General features: G+C 42.9%; 1 protein-coding gene across 2 annotated transcripts in view; it reads left to right on the top strand.

Moving 5' to 3' along the window:
* Nucleotides 1-25457, top strand: part of Mfap3l (microfibril associated protein 3 like) — a 60327-nt gene that overhangs the window by 17365 nt on the left and 17505 nt on the right. The window contains exons 1-2 of one of the 2 annotated variants that reach the window (XM_045130492.1): nt 8931-9046; nt 12217-12643. In XM_045130492.1, coding sequence (XP_044986427.1) covers nt 12346-12643 — 298 coding nt within the window. In that variant the 5' untranslated portion in view covers nt 8931-9046; nt 12217-12345. Of the gene's footprint in view, nt 1-8930; nt 9047-12216; nt 12644-25457 lie in introns of those variants that run through there. The other variant, XM_045130493.1, reaches the window with a different exon arrangement.

The raw sequence follows: 25457 nt of genomic DNA, 5'->3' as shown, positions 1-25457 counted from the left end.
CTCACTTAGAGGATGGCAGAATGGGGAAGGAACTAAAGAGATGAGTCTGCAGCTCAGAGGGACCTACCAACCCACAGTGGTCATCTCGTGAATTATGAAAGGGAAAATGGAGCTAATGTCCTACGCAGTTTGTGGGCCTGAACCCTAAAGTCATAAACTGATGTGCTCATTACATCTCACCACAAAATTTATTATTTTGCTTTTTAAGTTTATTTCTATTTGCAAGCAGAGGGAGATAAAAGACAGACACACAAAGAGAATGGGTGTGTCAGGGTCTCCAGCTGCTGCAAACTCCAGATGCATGTGCCGCTTTGTGCATCTGGCTTTATGTGGTTACCAGGGAATCAAATCCAAGTCGTTAGGCTTTGTAGACAAGTGCCTTCTCAGTGAACCATCTCTCCAGCCCCCAAAATTTCTATTCTTGATCTTGGCCTCAGGGCCCATCCATTTCTTATCCCCAGAACACAGTCCTGAGGTTTGTAGTACTGTATTCTCAGCTCCCTGGCTGCAGGAAGACATGTACATAGTGCATTCGTGATGCTGGCTGAGGCTGGAATATAAGGCCATCGCTGATAGAAGTCATTCTGTGTCTTGATTGAGTCCTGCTCATATCCTGCAAGCTCATGATGGGTTCAGTAGCTGTCTACAGGCTATGCCACTGGAAATAATCAGCCACCCTTTGTAAGGGTGTGTGGGAAAATGTCATACCACCTCCAGACCAGTGAGTTAATTACATTACTGGCTGGCTGGGAAGCTGTATGCATAAAGACTCATTCACTCTCAAGGCCCTGAGAGTTTCCAAAGTGTCCAGAATCAGTAAGGAAATATAAACTCACAGTTGGCTCAGGCCCTGGATCCTATTTAGGAAAACATCACTCCTGATTCATAACAGCACACACTGCAGGCCACACCAGGGACATGGGCACAATGCTGGTGACTGTGGACTTGTGGGCAATCAGCTAGGAGTCAGCAGCACCTCAGTAAGACCCCTCCCTGTGCCACGGGGCACTCGGCTCATTTTTTCCAGACCTAGGAAGAGTTCTGAATGATGTAGCCAGGATTCCAGGTCCCAGCTGCTCCTCTCCTGAACATGGGAGACTCTACACCAGATTTACCAAAGACTTCTTGGGAAATGGGCTGGAAATTGCAGACAAGAATTGAGAGTTGGGCAGAAGTCGTGCCATAGGTTAGCAGGTGGCATAACCACCTACAGGCATACTCCAAATGAGTAGGGAAGACATTTTGAAAATACTTTTTTTAAAAGGGAGAACTGCTAGAAAAAATAAATATTCTAATGATAGAGGCAGAGAAAGGCAGAAAGCAGCACGAAGTACTTCTGAGCCAAATTCAAGTTGCATATTTGTAGCAATTCCCTTCTTACTGCTGGGACAAAAACCTGACTCAAAGCATCTTATGGGAGGAAAGGGTTTCTTTCCGCTTTCAGTCTTAAGATGACACTCCATCATGGCGGGGCAGGCATGGCAGGGCAGAGCGGAGCAGAAGGCTGGCCCACGTTGTCACCGTCAGCAGAGAGGAGACGCGAGAGGATCTAGCCGGCAGTCAAGGGGCCCGGGTTAGTGCTGCCCCTCCTCCAGAGGCTACACCAGCTGGGAATCGAGTGTGAGGCTTAATCCCAAACATGTGAGGCTATGGGAGGCTTGCCACATCCAAACCACCACACTATAGAGACTGACAAGATGCAATCAGATTCATCAAAACTGCTAAAATAACACCCTTTTGTGCAACCCAGGCTAGTCTGTAACTCCCACTTAGCCTTCCAAGGGCTCCTATTGCAAGCTCGTACCACTGTGCCTGCCCTCCCCCCCTTTTAACCCGCGTCGTAATCTGGCTGGGGAGCGCCTTGGCAGCACGAAGGCACCACTGGCCAGTGCACCTGCCCCGTCTGTGTTGCACTTCCCTGTTCTTATTTATTCCCTGCCACTGGGATGTTTAAGGGATTGTCCCTCTGATCAGTTAAGAATTTGCATTAATTGGGCCCCAAACAGTTTTCACCCATTTCTTTAGAATGAGAATCTGAGAAAGATGAACTAAAATACCAGTAACCTCATCCTGGCTATATGTATGATTAGAATAGCTTACTGCATATCCCAACTGCTGGACCAACCTCAAATCGCCTTTCTAGTAATGTGATTCTCACATAATCCCAGGCCTCACCCGGCCAGGAGCTGCCACAGGCTCTTCATTCTGGCTCTCTGTTTTAATGTAAGTGTTCATGTGTATATGTATGTAGGTTTGGCTGTGGAGGCCATAAGACAACCTCAGGTATTATTCCTCCGAGATATTGTCCACCATTTTTGTTTGTTTGTTTGTTTTTAAATTTTTTTGTTTATTATTTATTTATTTGAGAGTCACAGACAGAGAAGGGGGGGGGAGAGAGAGGGAGAATATGGGTGTGCCATGGCCTCCAGCCACTGCAAACGAACTCCAGACGCATGTACCACCTTGAGCACCTGGCTTACATGGGACCTGGGGAATCGAGCCTTGAACCAGGGTCCTTAGGCTTCACAGGCAAGCGCTTAACAGCTAAGCCATCTCTCCAGCCCTGATTGTTTGTTTTACCCAAGGTAGGGTCTCAGTCTAGCCCACGTTGACCTTGAATTCACAGGGGTCCTCCTACCTCTGCCTCACCAGTGCTGGGATTAAAGTCATGTGCCACAACGCCCAGAAGCCATATATACATATACATATACATATACATATACATATACATATACATATACACACACACACACACACACATATATATATATATTTATATCTTTTGTTTATTTATTTGAGAGTGACAGACAGAGAAGGAGGCAGAGAGAGAGAGGGAAAGAGAGAGGATGGGCGTGCCAGGGCCTCCAGCCACTGCAAACGAACTTCAGATGCATGTGCCCTCCTCACCTTGTGCATCTGGCTAACGTGGGTCCTGCGGAATTGAGCCTTGAACCGGGGCCCTTACGCTTCACAGGCAAGCGCTTAACCACTAAGCCATCCCTCCAGCCCTATACATACATTTTTTGAGACAAGGCCTCTCACTGGAGTAGAACTCATTATTAGGTTAGACTGGCTGGCCACTGAGACCTCGGAATCCTGTCCTTGCCTTTCCAGGGCTGGGATTGCATGTCAGACATTCCCCATGGATTCTGGGACTCTAACTCCCATCCTCAAGCATGTAAGACAGGCTTCCCTTTCTTACCTTGCCTAAAGAAAAGTCTTTATGAAAAATCCAAGTTTTTCTAAGTCTGTATGATAGACCTGTTTAATCTTGTCTAATAATCATATCTATAGAAGAAAACCTTTAGTAGAATATTTTTCTCTTCCTCTATAAGAAATTTGTAATTTTCTTTTCTCCTTTGGTTTTTGGCTTTTAGAGGTCTCGTCTGACTCTAGTTCAGGCTGACCTGGAAATCACTGTGTAGTCTCAGGGTGGCCTCAAACTCACTGCGATAATCCTACTCTCCCGCCATGCCAGGCTCTTTTTATTCTCTTAGAACAGAGGAGGATTAGAGAGATGTCTCAGTGGTTGAAGGTGCTTGCTTGCAAAACCTGGTTCAATTCCCCAGTACCTGTGTAAAAGCAAGATGCATAAACTGGTGCATGCATCTGGAATTTGTTTGCAGAGGCAGGAGGTCCTGGAGTGCCTGTACTCACTCTCTGTCTCTCTGTCAAATAAATAAATATTAAAATATTCCACAGTAACAATCCTTGAGTATATATCCCTTTTGTTGATCAAGCTTAATGAACATTTGTATTTAAGTTCCTATCAGCAGTATTTTGCCTGTGTATTAAAGTGACTTAAAAAGTATTTATTTGAGCCAGATGTGGTGGTGCATGCCTTTAGTCCCAGTACTTGGAGCAGTTAGGGAGCTGAGGTAGGAGGATCAATGTAGTTTTTAGGCCAGCCTGAGCCTACATAGTGAATTCCAGGTCAGCCTGGCTAGAATGAGATCCTACCTTGAAAAACTAAACAGAAAAAAAAAAAGGCAAGGTGGCACATGCCTTTAATCCCAGCACTCAGAGACAGAGGTAGGAGGATCACTGTGAGTTTGAGGCCACCCTGAGACTACATAGGGAGTTCTAGGTCAGCCTGAGCTAGAGCAGGACCCTACCTTGAAAAAAAAACAAAAGAATTGTGCGTGTGTGCATATATATATATTTGAGAGACAACAAGAAAGAGGCAGAGAGAGAGAATATGGGCATGCCAGGGCCTTCTGGCACTGCAAATAAACTTCCTATGGATGTGCCACTTTGTGCATCTGGCTTTGTGTGGATACTGGGGAATCAGTTTTTTTGCCATAGTCTTCTAAGTACTTAGGACAAGCACTACATCACCAGGCCTGGTGATAGTGGGGAATCAGACCCCAAGCTGTCAGGCTTTTACAAGCAAGGTTGCCTTTAATTGATGAGCCATCTCTTCAGCCCTAGGAATTTTTTATTTATTTGCAAACAGAGAGAGAGAGAGAATGAGAACGAAGAGCATATCTTGGTGTCCAGCTACTGTAAAGAAACTGCAGACACATGAACCACTTTGTTAGTCTCTAGCTTTCTGCATCTAGGGTATCAAATATGGTCTATAGGCTTTATAGGCAAGTGCACTAACCACTGAGAAATCTCTCCAGCCCCTTAAAGTAACTTTTTTAAATGATTTGATGACCCTGGGCAACTTCCAGCATATTCTAAGCTCTGTTTCATAGCAGTCCTTTTTAGTTAAAAAAAAAAAGGTTTAAGAGAGAGGTGGGGGAGAGAAATAGCGAGCGAGAATGGGCCCACTCAGGCCTCTAGCCACTGCAAATGAACTCCAGATGCATGCGCCACCATGTGCATCTGGCTTACCTGGGACCTGGAGAATCCAGCTTGGGTCCTTAGGCTTCGCAGGCATGCACCTTAACTACTAAGCCATCTCTCCAGCCCAGCAGTCTTATTTTTTAATCAGAACAACATACCATGTGGAGAACAGTGGTCAACATCCATGAATAGTTTCTTTCTTTTTTTTTTTTAATTATTTAATTATTTATTTATTTATTTATTTGAGAGCGACAGACACAGAAAGAAAGACAGATAGAGGGAGAGAGAAAGAATGGGCGCGCCAGGGCTTCCAGCCTCTGCAAACGAATTCCAGACGCGTGCGCCCCCTTGTGCATCTGGCTAACGTGGGACCTGGGGAACCGAGCCTCGAACCGGGGTCCTTAGGCTTCACAGGCAAGCGCTTAACTGCTAAGCCATCTCTCTAGCCCATGAATAGTTTCTTAACCTTAAGTGCTATTGTTACATGACAGGGCTCCCAATCACCTGGAGAAATTATGTAAGTTAGGCAAGCCTTAGTACCTGTTTGTGAGGAATTATCTTGATAAGGTGAAATAAGGTAAGAGGACCCATCCTAACTGGGTGGGGGTGCCATTACATCCAGCTGGGGTCCTTGATTGGATAAAAAGAGAGCTGGCTGACCAGCAGCACTCACCCCTCACTGGACTGAATGTGACCAGCTACCTCAAGCTCCTGACACCATGTCTTCTTGCTGTGATGGACAGGAACCTTGGACTATAAACTAAAACAAACCGTGCCTCTTGTAGACTTATTTTAATGACAAAGTAATATTCCATAAGAAATAAAATATTACATTTGGGGGCTGGAGAGATGGCTTAGCGGTTAAGCGCTTGCGTGTGAAGCCTAAGGACCCTGATTTGAAGCTCGATTCTCCAGGACCCATGTAAGCCAGATGTAAAAGGTGATACATGCATCTGGAGTTCATTTGCAATGGCTAGAGGCCCTGATGCGCCCATTCTCTCTCTCTCTCTCTCCCTCTTTGTCACTCTCAAATAAATAAATAAAAATAAACAAAAATAAAATTAAAAAAACATTACATTTATGGTGTTTAAGTTTGAGAAATATTTGAAACATCTACATTTCGAAAAGTACATGCTTTTTGTGCGTCAAAAAATTAACAAAGCATGAAATTCTGTGGAGACCTTTACATTAATGTAGTTGACGGAGTCCAAGAGAACCGATGTACTGTCTCTTCTTAGCTGTGCCTCAGTGGTTGTGGCATGATGGTCTTTCACAGCACTCCTGCAAGTCAGAGTATGCATTTGATTTTCAATAGTAAGCAGCTGGAAGTAGTTATGACAGGTTTACTTCATGAAGCGCCATGAGGTTTCCTCTTCGTCTATCTCCTCCTGAGGGCCCACCACTCAGTAAGACAGACTCTGACACTTCCCAAGATACAGAGTGAAGCCCTCAGCTTGCAACAGTCTATCCATTTGAGTGGCATCACTGCTGCTTGTCCTTATAACACCCTCCATCAGAAAGAGGAGACCTGTAAAGTTAGGAGAAGTGAGGGGACCAGGCCACAGCCAGCCAGTAGACAGCTGTTCGCTCACATGTGGCAGAGAGTGTATGGTGTAGTCCAAAGGGGTGTTGGTTAAAATTTGGAATTTATGTGCTCACATGTATTCCATCAATGGCAGCAAGCATTGGTTTCTGACAAATGAGACACTCTTCAGATAGTTGATTAACTGTAGGTACCATGACTCCACAGGTCTGGTATTACTTTAACATGCCTTAACATAGTCATTAAATCTTGTATATTCAAATTCCTGTCTTTTTTTCAGATCTCTCTGCTCCTGTCCTTCCCCTCTGCCAGTAGTCCAGGCTCCTGCTGTTCTCTCTCTGTAGTGTAACAGTCTCCTAGCGACACTGTATCACTAGCCACTGTGATCTGATCAGGGTGACCTTTCTAAACCCAGAAATCGCCATACCACTGCCTCTTCAAAATCCACGAGTAAGCCAGGTGTGGTAGCTCACACCTTTAATCCCCATACTTGGAAGACTGAGATTGAAGGATCACAGTGAATTCAGGGCCAGCCTGAGCTACAGAGTGTGAACTCAAGGCCAGCCTGGGCTAGTGAGACCTTGCCTCAAATAAAACAAAACAAAGAACCCCACAAGTGCCCCGTATCTTCAGCATTTCATGCCGTGCCTCTCATCACTAGGACCATCTTTTGTTTCTTCATGGGTAGAAACTCACCAAGAATGTGTCTTCACCGAAAAGGCAGCTTTTGTGTCCATACTATCACTTACGTGCCCATGAAAACAGCAGTGACTCTCAGTAGATGTTGAGACAAACCCCAGCTGTGTGAGGAATACTCATCGCAGTTGATGGGGACGAGTCAGCAGTAATACTGCCAAGGGAGAAAACAATCATGTATATTCATGGAGATCAAAGCGCTCTTGTATAAGAGGTGCTTGCTTTCTCAACTCCACAAGTATGTGAGCAGTATTTTCTGTTGGCTGTAGGTAGAAAAAAAAGATTTAACAAAGCATTTTAAAAATACTTCTAAATAAATATGAGTGTTGGAAGTTAGAGAAAGGGGCAAATTAAAGAAAGAATATTTGCTGTTTCTCAAATATTTTTTCTTTTGTTCTGTTTACAGAAAATTAAATATCCCATGGAAGTGTTCCAAAAGGCCATAAGGAAACACATGAAGCTCAACAACTTGCCCATTGTAGTGCTTATTCAACCCTGGTTTTGAAATTCTTGGTTTTTATTCTCGTATTTTGAAGGGCTGTTACAGTACAGTACTTAAGGTTTACCCTTTAGTGGCTGAACTGTCTTTCTCAAAGTTAGGGTGTGTCAGATCCTACTCTGACAGGAACTTTTTAAAAGTATATTTGTAGGATATTTCCCCAAAATGCAGTAATGTGACATTTTCTGTTCTTTAGGCAATGTAGCATAATTTCCACTTAAACAGTTCCATGCAGATGTGGCTTCATGTGGCAAGTGTGTAAAGGTGACACTGGGTGCTTTGTGTCAAGAAAATACTACAGGTCCGACTGTGAGAGCTTCTGCAACCCAGGAGCTCTTGTAATTGCCAAGACATTTCCTCAACATGAAAGAGAAAAGTGCAAGACGATACGCTAGCAAGAATGTCTGGTGTTTGGCACCCTGTAGGCACCATGAGGAGATTGGAAGAAGTAGACTGTAAGCCCGGGGACATGTTGGGGTCTGTTGTGGCCTGGGCTTTGGAGAATCCATATGAATGCCCCCCGCTCCTACCCTCACATGCTCACTGTAGCCTGAGCCCAGATGGACAGCTCCTGCCTTCTAGACTTGAGTCTCTGCAAGAGCCCCATTCATTGCTGGAAGTCACCTATAATGGATTCTGGTAATGATGGATGGCAGGCAATAAAGTGTGAAACAAAACCAAGGTTTATCTTTGAAATAACATAACTTAAAAGTACACTCGGACTGGAGAGATGGCTTAGTGGTTAAGGCGCTTGCCAGCAAAGTCAGAGGATCTAGGTTCAATTCCTTAGTATCCATGTAAAGCCAGATGCACAAGGTAGCCCATGCATCTGGAGTTTGTCTGCAGTGGCTAGAGGCCCTAGTATGCCCATTTTCTCTCCATCTACCGCTCGCTCTCTCTCCTCTCAAATAAAATATTAAAAAGCACACTCAAGAAGCCTAGTTTACAATAAAGGATGCTTTATACATGGAGCTGATAACTACCCCCTCCCACCCCCCGCCGAGGTAGGGTTTCACTCTAGCGCGGGCTGACCTGGAATTCAGTATGTAGTCTCAAGTTGGCCTCAAACTCATGGTGATCCTCCTACCTCTGCCTCCCAAGTGCTGGGATTAAAGGTGTGTGCCACCATGTCCAGACAGTACGTAAATGCTTATCAAAGAGTACACAGCTAATGAAAGTGGTTAGAACCAGGCCCCTGGCCATGTCTGTGTAAAACTCAAGGCCATATTTCTTGCAGCTTTTCTTTCACTGAACATGTTGACTTTACAACCACCCTGATGGAAGGAAACCACAAGTCCAGCCAAGTAGAAAAAGATGTTTCCAGAGTCATGGCAGGATCTATCCAGCCTCACAGCTTGTGCTATCTCTCTTGACCACAGGGCTTGTGTGTGAAATGTGTGCTGGCCTCACCCAGACAGGAAAACAGCAGAGGCCTCAGGGGAGTAGAGACAATTCCCTTCTTTCTACTGAAGAAAGATGTGGCTAATAACTGTTACCGCCTCTTGATACCTCTTCAGGTTGGTTGTGTTATAGAGAATTGGAGTCAGAATTCCTGTGCTTGGAGAGATCTCTGTCCATTCCCCAAGGTTATCAAACACCCTGTGAGTCAGAGGCATAAGCGGCTGACAGTATGGTCAATGTGGTGTTGGCATAAGGATAGATGTTGACATAAGTAGCACAGGAGAGTTTAGAAATAGACCCGAAGCCAGGCGTGGTGGCGCACGCCTTTAATCCCAGCACTGGGGAGGTAGAAGTAGGAGGATCACCATGAGTTTGAGGCCACCCTGAGACTGTATAGAAATAGACCCACCTGTATGTGGTGATTACTTGTTTGTGACAGGAAGGCAAGGAAATCCACTAGGGAAGGAATAGTCTTTTCTATATATGTTGCTAAAACAACTCAAATATCCATCTGGGCGGGGTATGAACCTCATCCCTTTGGGGGCATGAACAGAACTAAGTGTACTGAATCATCACGAGTGCTAAAACTGGAAAGGGGGTGCAAGGGAACTTTTGATGAGGAAAACTTTCCACATCTTGTGTTTTGTGGCAATTGTATAGATATGATTCAGAACTCGTGACACTGTTTACCATGAATGGATCCACTTCCGTGTACATAGATGACACCACAGTGAGGCACATTTGAGGAGGAGGAGGAGGAGGAGGTCACTGCCATTGTACCCTATGACGCCTTTGCTCCATATTTCTTAGTGGGCATGAGATAAGGTCCAAAATCTTTACTCTAGCCTTCAAAGCCCCCCAGAGGTCAGGGTCTGGCTGCCTCTCTTTCCTGCCCTGCTGCATGCCCTTGTTTTCTCATCCCAGAGAGCTGCTTTGGTTGCTCCTCTTTCTCGAGTGCTCTTCCTTAAGGTCTTGGCCTCATTGGACCAGGCTCAGATGTCACCTCCTCAGTGAAGTCCTCCCCAAATGCTTACTCAGCCCCAAACACCTGGGAGGCCAGGAATGACTTTGGGTGTCATTCCTCAGCAGTGCCCTCACTTTTTTAAAGGGCAGATTTTTTTCACTGGCCTGGATCTTGCCAAGTCTGGTGGTAGACTGGCTGGCCAGTGAACTATACGGATCCACTTATCTCTGCCTCCCCAGTACTGAGATCATATGTTTATGCTGCCATGCATGGATTTTATTTAAAACATAGTTCTAGGAATCAAACTCAATCCTCGTGCTTGCAAGGAAAGCACTTTACGGAGCCATCTCCCAGCCCCATTAACTGAAAATCTATATTTTTGCTTCTCTCCATGAGATGGTAAGTAAGTTCTTGATAACATGAAAGATCTTTCTTACCTACTTTATATCCTTGGGATTGAGAATAGAATCTTCCCAATACTAAAAGTTCAGTAACATTTTTTAATTTTTTATTTTCAAGCAGAGATGAGAGACAGAGAAAAATGAATGGGCATGCCAGCGCCTCTACCTGCTGCAAATGAACTCCAGGTGCATGTGCCACTTTGTACATCTGGCTTTATGTTGGCACTGGGCAATCAAACCTGGTCATTAGGCTTTGCAGGCAAGCACCTTAACTGCTGATTTATCTCTTCAGCCCTCAGTAACATTTTTGAATGAGTGAGAAAATAAATCAAAAAAAAGCCAGGCGTGTTGGCACACACCTTCAATCCCAGCACTTGGGAGGCAGAGGTAGGAGGATCACTGTGAGTTCGAGGCTACATGGTGAATTCCAGGTCAGCTTGGACTAGAGTAAGACCTTGCCTTATAAAACCAAAATAAATTAATAAATAAAAAAGGGGCTAATGATGAACTTTGGGAGCTAATGAGACTGGAAGAAATGAGATTTGAATAATGAGAGCAGGTGTTGAGTGTGGTGACTCACATCTATAGTCCCACACTTGGGAAGTAGAGGCAGGAGGTTTTAGAGTTTGGAGCCAAACCAGGCTACACAGTGAGAGAACTGAGAATGGAAGCCTTAGGAAAAGAACTTGAGAAAGAATACTTAACATTGCCAATTGCCACAAAGATTTGGGAAGAGGAAGAATAGAAACTTGGGAATTAGAAATGCTCAGTGCTCTAAGGAAGAGGAGAAAAAATACAGAAAATGGTAGTTTGGGGAGAAAATGGCAAGTAATGAACTGAGCATAAGATACACAATGCTGTGCTGGGTACGTGGCTTGATGGATAAATTACTTGCTACACAAACGCGAGAACCTGGGCTCAGATCCCCAGGACCCGTGTGAAGGCAGACAGAGTGGAGCATGTCTGTGATCCCAGCACTGCTGTAGTCAGATGGGAGTAAGACACAGCACAGTGGCAAACAAGAGACCTGTTTCAAAACAAGGTGGAAGATGAGAACCAACACTGACGCAGACAGGTACAGTATTATGCAGGATTTTCCAAAAGATGGAGTGATGGGTAGGGGAGATTCATGACTGCAGACCTTAGTAGAGGAAAGGTGTCTGGGTTGTTTGGAGAATTTAGGAACACCACTGGGCTGAGATGCTTGGTTCTCAAGCTGGCAATGCCGTTAAGCACTATGGGAAAGCAGAGACTGAGCCAGGTGAGCACTGCTAAACAGACTGCCACGTGTTACCAAGGACCCAGCAAGAGCTGGAGCTCATTCTTTTATTACCCCAGTGATTCATGGGTGGGCGATTATCCCCAGTAGCCTTCCACCTCCAGAGTGGAGAAGCCAGAGTGGTGAACAATTGGCTTTACTAAGGTCACCTACTTGTCATGAGCATAAGGGGGAGGGTCATATGTGCTCCTCCTGACTATATTTAATATTAGGAATAACAAAGTTAGACTGGAGAGATGGTGTAGCAGTTAAGGCACTTTCCTGCAAAGCCAAAGGACCAAGTTTCAATTTCCCAGGACCCACATAAGCAGATGCACAAGGTGGCACATGCATGTGGAGTTCATTTACAGCAGCTGGAGGCCCTGTTGTGCCCATTCTCTCTGTCTGTCTGTCTCTGTCTCTCTCTCTCTCTCTCTCTCTCTCTCCGCCTCTCTGTGTCTCTCAAATAAATAAAAATAAAATACAAAAAATTTAACAAATTTATACTGGTTTTTTCTTTGCTATAAATTAACATTGGAATGCCTCTGAATATATTTTGAGAATATGTTTATATTTTAGCTGGATTGCTAACATTTTACAAATACTGTTTTAGGAACATCAATGCTAATATTTTTGTGTTTCTCTCTTTTTTAAAAAAAACAGATTCTTAATCAAGTACCAACTCCATGGATCTAGGACAGGTTTGTCCTGTGGCCTGCTCTGAACAGTGTGTTTTCTGACAGAAGATTCCATTGGCAAACCATCTCTTGCCTTACAGAGCGAGCAAAGAAGATGGATCTATTGAAGAGCCATCTGACTGTGTGCTTTCCACCTTCTGTGCCCTTTCTAATCCTAGCGTCCACTCTAGTAACTGCTGAGAATGTGACTACCAGCACTTTAAATGGCACTGGCGTGCTCTGGGGCTCTGTGCCTGTAATCCTCACCAGGACCGACCATGTCATAGTCAAGGAGGGGAACAGCGCCCTGATTAATTGTAGTGTTTATGGCATGCCCGACCCAGAGTTTAAGTGGTTTAATTCCGTTGGCAAACTGCTAAAAGAAGAAGAGGATGAGAAGAAGAAAGTAAGAGGTAGGCCTCAAAGTCAAATGTCATAAATTGCAAACTTGAAGTTGAGAGCTAGCACTATCTTTTTAAAAACAACTTTATTTATTTATTTGACAGAGAAAGAGAGAGAATGAGAATGGGCACGCCAGGGTCTCCAGACACTACAAACAAACTCTAGATGTGTGCACCCCCTTGCACAGCTGGCTAACGTGGGTCCTGGGCAATCAAACCTGGATCCTCTGGCTTTGCAGGCAAATGCCTTAATAGCTAAGCCATCCCTCCAGTCTGAGAGCTGGCACTTGATGTCAGTTGTTCTCCTGCCGGTCATTTGAAGCCCTTTTGTCTTGTCTTTCAAAGGATTTAAGGACTCATAGGAGTAACTGATTTTTTTTTCCCACCCATTGACTAGGAAGGCAAAAGGCAAACATTGAGGTCTTTCAAAAGGCTTCTTGGAATTTTATATGATATTCAGAACATTGTAGACAAATGTAAGGTGGATCCCCCCCCCCCCCATAGTATATGATCCATTTGCAAGGGAGTCTTGTTTTCTGTCATAGGAATGACTTGAGTAAGCAATGGAGCCCTTGTTTATCATTAAATGTGAGCTTAACTCATTTGCTGTGATTTGATGAACAGCTTCCTAAAGGAAGTGTCAGTGTAAATTCTCAGCCAGCTGTGAGGATCACTCTGTGCTGCTCAATACCTGGCTGAAGTTTGCTGGCTAAGGCCAAGAAAGAGGGAGGCTGCAGGAGTCAGAAGGGACCTGGAGGCTTGGGGGTGGTAGGAGGAGCTTGGTTTTCCCTGTGGGAGTTTTGAACTAAAAGGTGTGAATCTCTTTCCTAATCCCAGAGCCTCCTTCAGAGAAGACTGTAGCAGGTTTTAGGGCATCAGGAATCAATCGTTGCACTTCTGTTTTAGATGTGAGAATTAATTGCCTGAAAACCTAAGCCCGGTCCGTTGGATGCAAAAGGAATTAATCTACTTCCTTCAGTTTGACTGTGAAGAAATAGGGCATTGGGGGTGGGGGAGTAAAAAGGCCATTGTTCTGAAGGGCGCCTCTTTCCTTCATTTGCACTGCCCTCCCCAACCCTTAACCCTTTAAGCATTCCTCAGGAGGGTTTGTGTTCCAGGAAGGCCTACATTCTTAATCTTTTCCCCTCATTTCCTCTTATTAATTGTTCTGCAAAAAAGAGACAGAGAGGGAGGGGAGCTGAAGAGATGACTTAGCGGTTAAGGCACTTGCCTGTAAAGCCTAAGGACACAGGTTCAATTCCCCAGGACCCACGTAAGCCATATGTACAAAGTGCTGCATGTGTCTGGAGTTAGTTTTCAGTGGCTGGAGGCCCTGGCATGTCCATTCTCTCTCTCTTTCTCTTTTTTCCTCTTCCTCCCTCTCTCTCAGATAAATAAATAAAAAGAAAGAAAGAGAGAAAGAGAGAAGGAAAGGAAGGAGAGAGAGATGCCTTCTGTCTCCTTAGGAGCTTCCTGCAGTTACATGGTTCTGGGTCACACTTGTGTTCCTGGTGGTGAGGGCTGAGGGGAGTCCAGTCCTGGCATGGGCACATCTACTCCCTGTCACGCCCCCACCGGCTTTGGTGCACATAGCCACCCAGATGGTAGTATAAGCTGCAACTTCTTCCCTCAACCAAAGTGTTATATAATATGAATTGTGTATGTGCTTAGCCTAGGTGAGTGACAGCCTTTCTCCACTGAGTAAAATTCTAGGAAGGGACTTTGCAAATGTTGTCCTCCAATTCCCTTTTACTGAAATCTGCCCAAGGTCCTGCTGTCAACTGAATGGCTGTGATAGAACCTTAACTACTGTTAGTGGGGAGAAGAAAAACCCCTAACCCACAATAGTTTCCATTGCTACAGCACCCCCCTACAACCATGTCAAAAGGATGTGACCTCACATTTGTGAAGGGAGAGCAGTAGCCATGGTAACTCAGACCCATGTAACTTTCTGCAGGACTGGGCCACTGCTAGAGATATCAATTGAGGGGATCAAGGACTATCTTAATCTTCCTTTCACGTGGACTCTGAAGCAAAGATGACTCCTGGGTATCAAAGAGTTGGGTCTGGGCACTGAACTGCTGAGTCCTGGGAAGGAAGAAAAACCATGGTGACAAGTAGTGCTGGGCAAGGCCTCAGTTTCAGTCACTTCTTTTTGAGCATTGTTCCAAAATGGTATCTTGAGAAATAGGCAACGTTTGGCCTTCTTCGTCAGTATACTGAGAGGATTGAAATAGATGGTGGTCACGTTTGATTGAGTTTTCTCTGTGGATGCTCATATGGATTTTTGTAGTAGCCTGTCAGTAAGCCCCAAGCTATTCGCAGCTGTTTCAAAGCCTTTAGACAGAGAGCATCTCCATGAGAGTTCCTTTCTTGTTTGTAGCCAGCAGCCTTGCCCACTAAGTCAGCTAACTTTTTTTTTTTTTTTTTTTTGGTTTTTTGAGGTAGGGCCTCACTCTAGCTCAGGCTGACCTGGAATTTACTATGTAGTCTCAGGGTGACCTCGAACTCTTTGCAATCCTGCTACCTCTGCCTCCTGAGTACTGGCAGTTAACTATTTTTTATACATACTTTATTTAATACAGAGGGAAAGAGAGAAAATGGGTGAGCCAGGTTTTTAGCCAGTGCAAATGAACTCTAGACTCATGCACCACCATGTGTATCTGGCTTACATGGGTACTAGAGAATTGAGCCTGGGTCCTTAGGCTTTGCAGGCAAGCACCTTAACCATTAAGCCCTCTCTCCAGGCCCTATTTTTGTTTATTGTTGTTGCTATTTTTTCAAGGTAGAGTCTCACTCCAGGCCAGGCTGACCTAGAATTCACTCTGTAGTCTCAAGGTGGCCTCAAACTCACAGCAGTCCTCCTACATCTACCTCCCAGTGCTTAGATTAAAGGCGTGTGCCACGAAACCTGGCTGCCACTTGTGTTTTTGATTTTTTTTTTTTTTTTTTTTTTGAGGTAAGGTCTCACTCTAACCCAGGCTGACCTGGAATTCACTATGGAGTCTCAGGGTGGCCTCGAACTCACGGCAATCCTCCTACCTCTGCCTCCTGAGTGCTGGGATTAAAGGCATGTGCCACCACACCCAGCTTGTATTTTTGATTATTGAAAAGAACTCATGCCAGGCATGGTAGCATAGCATATGCCTTTAATCCCAGCACTCAGGAGGCAGAGATAGGAGGATCGCCGTGAATTCAAGGCCAACCTGAGACTACAGAATGAATTCCAGGTCAGCCTGGGCTAGAGTGAGACTGTACCTCAAAAAACTAAACGAAGAAAAAACAACCTCATGATAGTAGTACTTGATGTTCAAACTTAGCGTATAACACCATGTAATGACAATAATTTTGTAGCATGGGCCACGTGGAGTGATAGAAAAAGCATTATGCCTAATAACCAAATGGCATGTGGCAGGAGTGGGAAATCCCCTTCATGAAGTATTAGAATGGTGGCATTGGAATGACCTGTCAGATAACTCATAGTCTTTAACTCTTCATTTCGGACAGAATAAATACTCCCCTTATAAGAGATATAGATTTTAACTTTCAAGCCAATAGAAGTTTAAACTGAGCAGTGTTTGTCTCATTTGTAACTCAACATTCAGAGGTAGCAGAAGGTAGGATGAAACTAATGGCTACATCCTTAAGACTAGGACTACTGTCTAACCCAAACTAACAAAACTAACACAGCCTTCATTAACCACTACTGCATTTACTAAACCCTTGTACCAAGTTACAGGTGTAATTTTTCTTTTTTTTTTAAATTTTTCTGTTTATTTTTATTTGAGAGCAACAGATAGAGAGAAAAAGAGGCAGAGAGAGAGAATGGGTACACCAGGGCCTCCAGCCACTGCAAACAAACTCCAGATGCATGTGCCACCTTGTGCGTCTGGCTTATATGGATCCTGGAGAATCAGTCCTCGAACTGGGTTCTTTAGGCTTCACAGGCAAGTGCTTAACCATCTCTCCAGCCCAATGTGTAATTTTTCATCCTTATGGTAAGCATGACAGTGAGGTGTTATTAGTCATCATGGATGGCAAAACCAGATGCACAGAGCATGACTGGCTGGTAGGATATCATGCTTCCAGATCAGGGCCAGCAGTTATGGCTTCTCTGTGTATGTCAGGCAGTACTTGCTTGTCCTTAAAGTCTCATCAGTTGGTGAGAAATATCAAGGGGCATCTAAGCCAGCTAGAATGAGTATGGAAGAGACTTCCTACATGGCAGAGGCATCCTAACCATCCCATCTCTGTCCAAGTTAGATGGGCTCAGATTTTGGCTGCAGGAAGTATTTGTCCATTGCTTGTACACAGGAACACATTTCAAGTCACTGATGAGCTGCTCCCAGAGCAGACCATCATCTCCTTTGTGATTAGCCTGGAAAGGAAAAATTTTAATTTCTTGTTTATGCTGAAAATGAGATCACTGCTATTCATGCTGGCCTACCAGTACTAGAAAGAATGGGGCCATTTCCTGTTATTGCCAACAGCAGCTGCTGGCTACTTAGCTTCCCTAGTCCCTGTCACTTCAAGTCCATGGAGTTAGGAGAGGCAAGTATGCAGTTTCTATCTGGAAGAATTGTGGGTTTAAACTTGGTTGGGGTGGTCCACAAGCCATATTCCAAAAATAATTCAGAATTCGAACAACAAAGATAACCACAAATGGCCAAAAAAAATGTACCATTTCTAGTTGCCAAAAGTAGGCATACATGTCTACTTTCCTGGAAGTATAATGAAAAAGTCCCGATTATTTCAGATACATTAATTATCCAGTATATTTTGTTTTTATAATTTTATTTATTTGCAAGGAAAGAGAGAAAATGAGACTGGGAGTGAGAATGGGCACTTGAGAGCCTTCAGCTGCTGCAAATGGACTCCAGATGCAATGCCATCCTACACCTGCCATTACATGGACACTGGGGAATCGAATTGTGCCACCCTACATCTGCCATGACCTGGACTCTGGGGAATCAAATCAGGGTCTTTAGTCTTTGCAGACAACCCTAACCACTGAGAAATCTCTCCAGTCCCTATACAAATAATTTTACCATGACTTCCTACCAAAATTTTAAACCATTTATAGTCACATAGTTCCATTATCAGATATGTAACAAGCATTTCCAGAATGGCAGCTGGTAGAGGCCCTTGGAAACACCCCTTTTTAGAGATCCTACTTGAAATTCTTTTTTTTTTTTTTTTTTTTTGTTTATTTTTATTTATTTATTTGAGAGCGACAGACACAGAGAGAAAGGCAGATAGAGGGAGAGAGAGAGAATGGGCGCGCCAGGGCTTCCAGCCTCTGCAAACGAACTCCAGACGTGTGTGCCCGCTTGTGCATCTGGCTAACGTGGGACCTGGGGAACCGAGCCTCGAACCGGGGTCCTTAGGCTTCACAGGCAAGCGCTTAACCGCTAAGCCATCTCTCCAGCCCTGAAATTCTTTTACTAGGTTAGATGTCTGACTTTGCTATGGATTTGTTTTGCATATTCTTGAAGAGTATCCATTCACTAAAAATCATTTAAGATTGGTTTGAAACTTTTTTTGACAACTTCCATAAATATAAACAATATACCAAGATCACAATCCCTTCCTACCAACTTCTCTTTTCCGTGTCATGAAGTCTTCCTTCCACCAAATCCCTTCTTCTTCCCAACTAGTCTCTCTTCTATTTTGATCATTGTCTTTTTTTAATATATATTTTTTTATTGACGACTTCCATACTTACAACAAACCATGGTATTTCCCTTCGCTCCCCTACTGTACCCTTCATAACTCTGCTCTCCGTCCTATCCCCTCCCTCTCTCCAGGAGTCTTTTTTTTTAATTTGATTCATCATCTTTGTCTCCTGTTATGAGAGTCTTGTGTAGATATTGCTAGGCACTGTGAGGTCATGGGTATTGAGGCCAATTTCTGTCCAGACAGCTGTATGTAAGGAGTGGTACCCTTCCTTTGGCTCTTACATTCTTTCCACCACTTCTTCTGCAATGGAGGGTATGAGATGTTTCAGGGCTGGACACTCCTCCATCCCTTCTTCTCAGCACTGTGTTGCCTTTTGGGTCATCTTAGTGGTCATCACCATCTGAAAAAAGTTACTCTAACCGTAAGTGAAAGTAGCATTAATATATGAGTATGAACATTAAGTGTAGTGCTTTCAGGGCAATTTGGTGAGAATAATATATGCATTTATCTAGACAACAGCAGCATTTTATACCCTTAAGGCTCATAACCTCCCCTGCCATAGGCTTTTGATTAAGTTTTCAGTACCAGGCATGCATTCCCTCCCATAGAGTGGGCCTTCAGTCCAATTAGAGAGCAGTTGGTTTCCCCCAGAGCATACAAGCCACTATTGCACTCATTCAGTCATTTGGCCTATCTGGCCAAACTTGAGGTTTCCAGTGCCCACTGTTTTCACCACTGATGACTTCTGTCTCCCATAAGGCTGCATACAGTGCAGCTTTTTCCAGCTTTGAGTTGGCTGGACGACAGGGAGAAGGTTTCTGCTCAGCAACAGCTTGATTTCTCAGTGGCCTCTGCCTCTCAGGCATATGAAGTCTTCAGCAATAGGGTCTTACCATCTCTTTCTCATGGGAAACCAAGGGCCTTGGTGATAGCCTATAATGTTTTGGAGGCATCAGGGATCTCCCTGGCCAACAACTCACTGGAAGGTATCCCATCCCAGGCACTGAAAATTTTGTAGTAACAATATGGCTTCTGGATGTGTCATTATTCAAGAAAGTAGACTTTCATATGTCTTATTTAGAATATCTTAAATTTTGATTGACACTCCCCCAACCTTGGTTAGGCCTTTCTCCTCCCTCCCTTATAGCCTTTTTCTAGCTTGTGGGCCTCTGATATGACTTTTGGTTCCAGATCACACATAAGTCTATACATTTGTAGCTAGGATCCACATATGAGAGAGAACATGTGACATTTGGCTTTCTAGGCCTGGGTTACCTCACTTAGTATAATCCTTTCCAGATTCATCCATTTCCCTGAAAATTTCATAATTTCATTTCTCTTTACCACTGAATTTTTACTACTTTACCACTCCATTGTGTAGATGTACCACAACTTTATTATCCATAAATCTGTGAATGGACATCTAGGCTGATTCCATTTTCTACTTATTGTGAATACAGCAGCAATAAACATGGCTGTGCAAGTATCTTTAAGGTAGTGAGAAGAGTCATTAGGATATATGCCTGGGAGTGCTATAGCTGGATCATTTGTCAAATCTATTTGTAGCTGTCTCAAGAACTTCCACACTGATTTCCACAATGGCTGTACCAGATTACATTCCCACCAACAGTGCAGAAGGGTTCCCCTTTTACCACATCCTCACCAACATTTATTGTCATTTATTTTCTTTCTTTTATTTATTTATTTATTTATTTTTTAAATTATTTATTTATTTATTTGAGAGCGACAGACACAGAGAGAAAGACAGATAGAGGGAGAGAGAGAGAATGGGCGCGCCAGGGCTTCCAGCCTCTGCAAACGAACTCCAGACGCGTGCGCCCCCTTGTGCATCTGGCTAACGTGGGACCTGGGGAACCGAGCCTCGAACTGGGGTCCTTAGGCTTCACAGGCAAGCGCTTAGCCGCTAAGCCATCTCTCCAGCCCCAGGCATTTATTTTCTTGATGGTAGCCATTCTGATGGGAGAGAGATGAAATCTCAAGGTAGTTTCAATTTGCATTTCCCTGATGGCTAAGATTGTAGAACTTTCTTAGATGTTTCTATGCCATCTGTATTTCTTCTGATGAGAACTCTCTATTTAGTTTCATAGCCTGTTTTTTAACTGGGTTGTTTGATTTCTTATTATTCTGTGTTTTGAGTTCTTTGTATATTCTGGATATTAATCCTCTGTCAGATGTGTAGCTGGCAAATATTTTCTCCCATTCTGTAGGTTGTCTCTTTGTTCTATTCACAGTGTCCTTTGCTGTACAAAAGCTTTGTAATTTCATGAGGTCCCAGTGGTTGAGTAGTGTTTTTTTTTTTTTTTCTGAACAATTAGGGTTGTATTCAGAAAGCCATTACCTGTGCCAATATATTGAAGGGTTTCCCCCACCATTTCCTCTAGCAACTTCAGGGTTCAGGTCTGATATTAAGGTCCCTGATCCACTTGGATTTGATTCTCGTGCATGAAGAAAGATTTTCATCTCTTCTGTTCCATTTGTATCCCTTTTATGAGTGTCTCTTGCTTTATTGATATAGCTAAGATTTCCAGTACTATATTAATAAGAGTGGAGGTAGTGGGCATCCTTGTTTTGTTCCTGAATTTAGTGGAAAAGCTTCAAGTTTTTTACCATTTAGTATTATGTTGGCTGTAGGTTTGTCATAAATAGCTTTTATTATGTTCAGATATGTTCCTTCTGTTCCCAGTTTCTGTAATACTTTTACCATAAAAGGATTTTGTCAAATGCCCTTTCTTAATATATTGAGATGATCATGTGACTTTTTTTGTCCTTCAATCCATTTATATCGTGTATTACATTTATTGATTTGCATATGTTGAACCATCCCTGGGATAAAGCCAACTTGGTCAGGGTGAATAATCTTTTTGATATATTCTTGTATTTTGTTTGCCAATGTTTTATTCATAATTTTTTCATATATGTTCATGAAGGAGATTGGTCTGTAATTTTCTTTTTTGGTTCTGTTTTTGGTATGATTGTGATGCTGGCTTCATAGAAGGAGTTTGGTAGAATTCTTTCTGTTTTTGTTTTATGGAAAAGTTTGAGATGCAGTGGTGCTATGTCTTCCATGAAGTTCTGGTAAAATTCACCAGTGAATCCATCTAGGCCTGGGCTTTTTTTTAGTTGGGAGACTTTTTATAACTCCTTGGATATTTATACTTGTTGCAGGTCTATTTAAATGGTTTATCTCATCTTGATTTAATGTTGGTAGGTCATATGAATCAAGGAAATCATTTCAGATTTTCAAACATAGAGGCATATATATTCTTAAAGTATGTCCTTATAATTGTCTGTATTTCTTTGGTATCTGTTGTAATGGTGCCTTTTTCATCTCTAATTTTAATTTTTGTCACTCTTCTGGTCACATTTGCTAAGGGTTTACCAACCTTGTTTATCTTTACAAAGAACCAATTCTTTAACTTATTGATTCTTTGGGTTCTTTTTTGGGTTTCTATTTCATTAATTTCTGCCCTAATCTTTATCATTTCTTCTCATTTACTGATTTTTGGTTTGCCTTGTTCTTCTTTTTCCAAGACCTAAAGGTGAAGCATTAAATTGTTTATTTGTGAACTCTCTAATTTCTTAATATAGGCACTTAGAGCTATAAATTTCCCTCATGGGACTGCCTTTATTGTGTCCCAAAGGTTTTGGTATGTTGTATTATCATCATCATTTGATTATATGAATTTATTGATTTCCTTTTTGATTTCTTCAGTGACCCATTGATCATTCAATAATGTGCTATTTAGTCTCCATGAGTTTCTGAATGCTCTGTAGCTTTTCTTGTTGCTGATTTGCTGTTTAATCCCATTGTGGTCAGATAGAGTACAAGGGATAATTTCAAATTTCCTGTATTTGTGGAGATTTGTTTTGTGTCCTAATATATGGTCTATTTTAGAGAACATTCCTTATACTGCTGAGAAAAATGTATATTCTGCAGCATTTGGATAGAATGTTCTGTAGATATCTGTTAAGTCCATTTGCTCCATGACATCATTTAATTCAGATGTCTCTCTGTTTATTTTTTGCCAGGATGACCTGTCAGTTGATGAGAATGGGGTATTCAAGTCTCCCACTATAATTGTGTTTGATGTTATCTGTGACCTTAAGTCTAATAGTGTTTGTTTGATGAAACTAGGATCCTCCATGTTAGGTGCCTATTTGTTTAGGATTGTAATGTCCTCCTGCTGGAATGTTCCTTTAATCAGTATAAAATGACCTTCTTTATCTTTACTCACTAATGTTGATTTGAAGTCTATCTTGTCAGATATTAGGATAGCAACCCCTGCTTGTTTCCTAGGCCCTTTTGCTTGAAATACCATTTCCCATTCTTTCACCCTATGGCGGTGTTTATCTTTTATTGAGAGATGAGTTTCCTGGAGGCAACAAATGGCAGGATCCTGCCTTTTAATCCATCTTGCAAGCCTTTGTCTTTTTTGGTTGGTGCATTGAGGCCACTGATACTGAGTTGTTATTGAAAGATAGGCACTTCTTGGGCTGGAGAGATGGCTTAGCGGTTAAGCGCTTGCCTGTGAAGCCTAAGGACCCCGGTTCAAGGCTCGGTTCCCCAGGACCCACGTTAGCCAGATGCACAAGGGGGCGCACGCGTCTGGAGTTCGTTTGCAGAGGCTGGAAGCCCTGGCGCGCCCATTCTCTCTCTCTCCCTCTATCTGTCTTTCTCTCTGTCTGTCACTCTCAAATAAATAAATAAAAAATTAAAAAAAAAAAAAGAAAGATAGGCACTTCTCACCATGCTTCTTATTTTGTAGTGTTACCTGTTTCTCCTTTACTCATTTGTTTTAACTATTATTTGAGTGTGGTTTATTTTTTCGTATTTCCTCTTGTATGTGTTTTGCTTTCTCTTCAGCATTAAGAATTCTTTCAAGTATTTTCTATGGAGCTTGTTTAGCTGTCATAACTTACTTTAGCCTGTTTTTGTTGTGGAATGTCCTTATTTCTCCATGAATTTGGATAGATAGCTTTGCAATAAAGTAACCTTGGTTGACAGTTTTTATCTTTCAGAACTTGGAATACATTATGCCAAGCCCTTCTAGTTTTTAAAAAGTTTGTGTTGAGTAATCTGCAGTTATTCTGATCGGCTTTCCTTTGTAGGTGATTTTCTTTTTCTATCTAACTGCTTTCAATATATTTTCTTTGGTTTGCATGTTTAGTAGTTTAATTATAACATGGTGAGGAGATGTTCTTTCCAGGTTTTGTCTGTTTGTTGTTCTAAAAGCTTCTTGTTTCTGCATTGGCATTTCTTTCCCAGTTTTGGGAAAATTTTCTTCTGTGACTTTGTAGAAAACATCTATTAAGCCTCTGGATTGAAATTCTTCTCCTTCTGTTATAGCCTGAATTCTTATGCTTTGTCTTTTCATAGTGTCCCAGATTTCTTGAAATCCCTACTCATACCTTGCTGTTAGCTTGTCTTTCTCTTTGTTGGACTGTATTAGGTCTGTTATCTGGTCTTCTAGTTTAGGTATTCTGTTCTCTCCTTCATCCATTCTACTGGTAAGTCTTTCCAGAGGTGTTTTTTTGTTTTTTTTTCCTTATTGTTTCACTGACTGTATTCTTCAGAGCTAGTATTTCAACCTGGATTTTCTTCAGTAATTCTATTTCCTTACTCATGTCTTGTTGTAATGACCTCTTCATTTCATTAAGCTGGTTTCCTGTGTTCCCTTTCAGAAGTTTGTTTTCTTCTTTAATTCCTTTGTTTTCTTCTTTGATTCCCTTCATTTATTCTCTGATTTCTTTGAGCATAGATACCATCATTTTCTTGAAATCTTTGTCAGAAACTTCATCTAAAATGGCCTCATTGGTGATCATTTCTGATGGGTTTACAGTTTTTGGTGGGACTGTATTATCTTGATTCCTTGAGTTTCTTGTATTATATTGTAGCGACTTTGGCATCCTGAATTGATCTGATGCTTGGGTTTTCTCCTTATCTGCAGTGTTCCCAGATGTGGCAGTCCACCTCTACATACCCTCAGGATATGAGTCCCAGGTGACAGGTGTAGGTCTTGTCTGCCAGTCAAGCCACAGAAGTAATTGTAGGTGTTGAGTTTGCTTGTTAAGCAAGTATTCTAGTGGACTGGTGGAATAATTTACTGGCAAAGTCTTAATTTCAACCAAGTAACATACACAATCAGTAAAAACCAGCACAAAGTATGGATTAAAACAAACAGTCATATAAAGCCAAAATCCTTAAGGGTGTGTGTTGTTCTACACCCTGAATCTTGTCAGCTAGAAGGTAGAGATTTCTGTTCTGAATTGGGTTCCAGGTCAACCTGGGTCTGGATCAGACCCTGCCCCCAATAATGACAGGAGCAAGAAACAAAGTCCCTATGTATATGAAAGCACCAAAGGCAACAATATTCAACCACCAAATACAGGTTATTTGAAAATAGTAAAGCCAACCAAAAATATATAACCCACAACTTAACCTGACAGGGAAAGAGAGATTAGCTGTTACAATGCAGGCAGGCCTATGTACCTGTTTGGGGTTTTTTGTTGCTGCTGTTGTTGTTTTTGTTTTTGTTTGTTTTGTCAGTTAGCCTCATTACCTTTTGGGGTGGCTTCCAAGCTCACCAATGCTGAGTGCCCACCTCGGTTCCCCTGTGTTGTGCTGTGAGCTGGAATTCTGATCTGCTCTGCTGGCTGAGCTGCCGCTGGGGGCTGAATGCTGCAGGTTTGCAGTTCTGATGGTGTGGGATGAGAGAGTTCAGACTTCTGGTGTTGCTCACACTTTCAGTAGCTCTTTAGTTGATCTCAGCTGTCTTCCCTTCAGATTTCTTAACTGTGTTAGAAGGCTGATGGAGTTGAAAAATCTGTTGCTTGGTCTCTGCTGCTGTTGCCGCCTGTTGCGCCTGGCAGTCCGGAGTGGGGCGGGTGCGCAGAGCAGATCACGGGCTGTGAGCACCCCAGTGGGGCTCTGGCTGTTTTCCTCCTTTCTGGGGATCTTCATCTCTCTGGCTTCTCTGCTGTGTCTAAGAATAACCTATACTCCTTCACTTTCCAGACGAAGAGTGTCTCTTGCTGGAGTTTTGCTTAAATCCCTCCCTAGGCTGGTGTGGTGTGGCTCCTATGCAGCCATCTTACCCAGAACTCATCCTTGTTCTCCTGTTATATG

The sequence above is a fragment of the Jaculus jaculus genome, chromosome 1 (genome assembly GCF_020740685.1).
Source record: "Jaculus jaculus isolate mJacJac1 chromosome 1, mJacJac1.mat.Y.cur, whole genome shotgun sequence".
Lineage (NCBI taxonomy): Eukaryota > Metazoa > Chordata > Mammalia > Rodentia > Dipodidae > Jaculus > Jaculus jaculus.
This window is presented reverse-complemented; position numbering and strand designations above follow the sequence as displayed.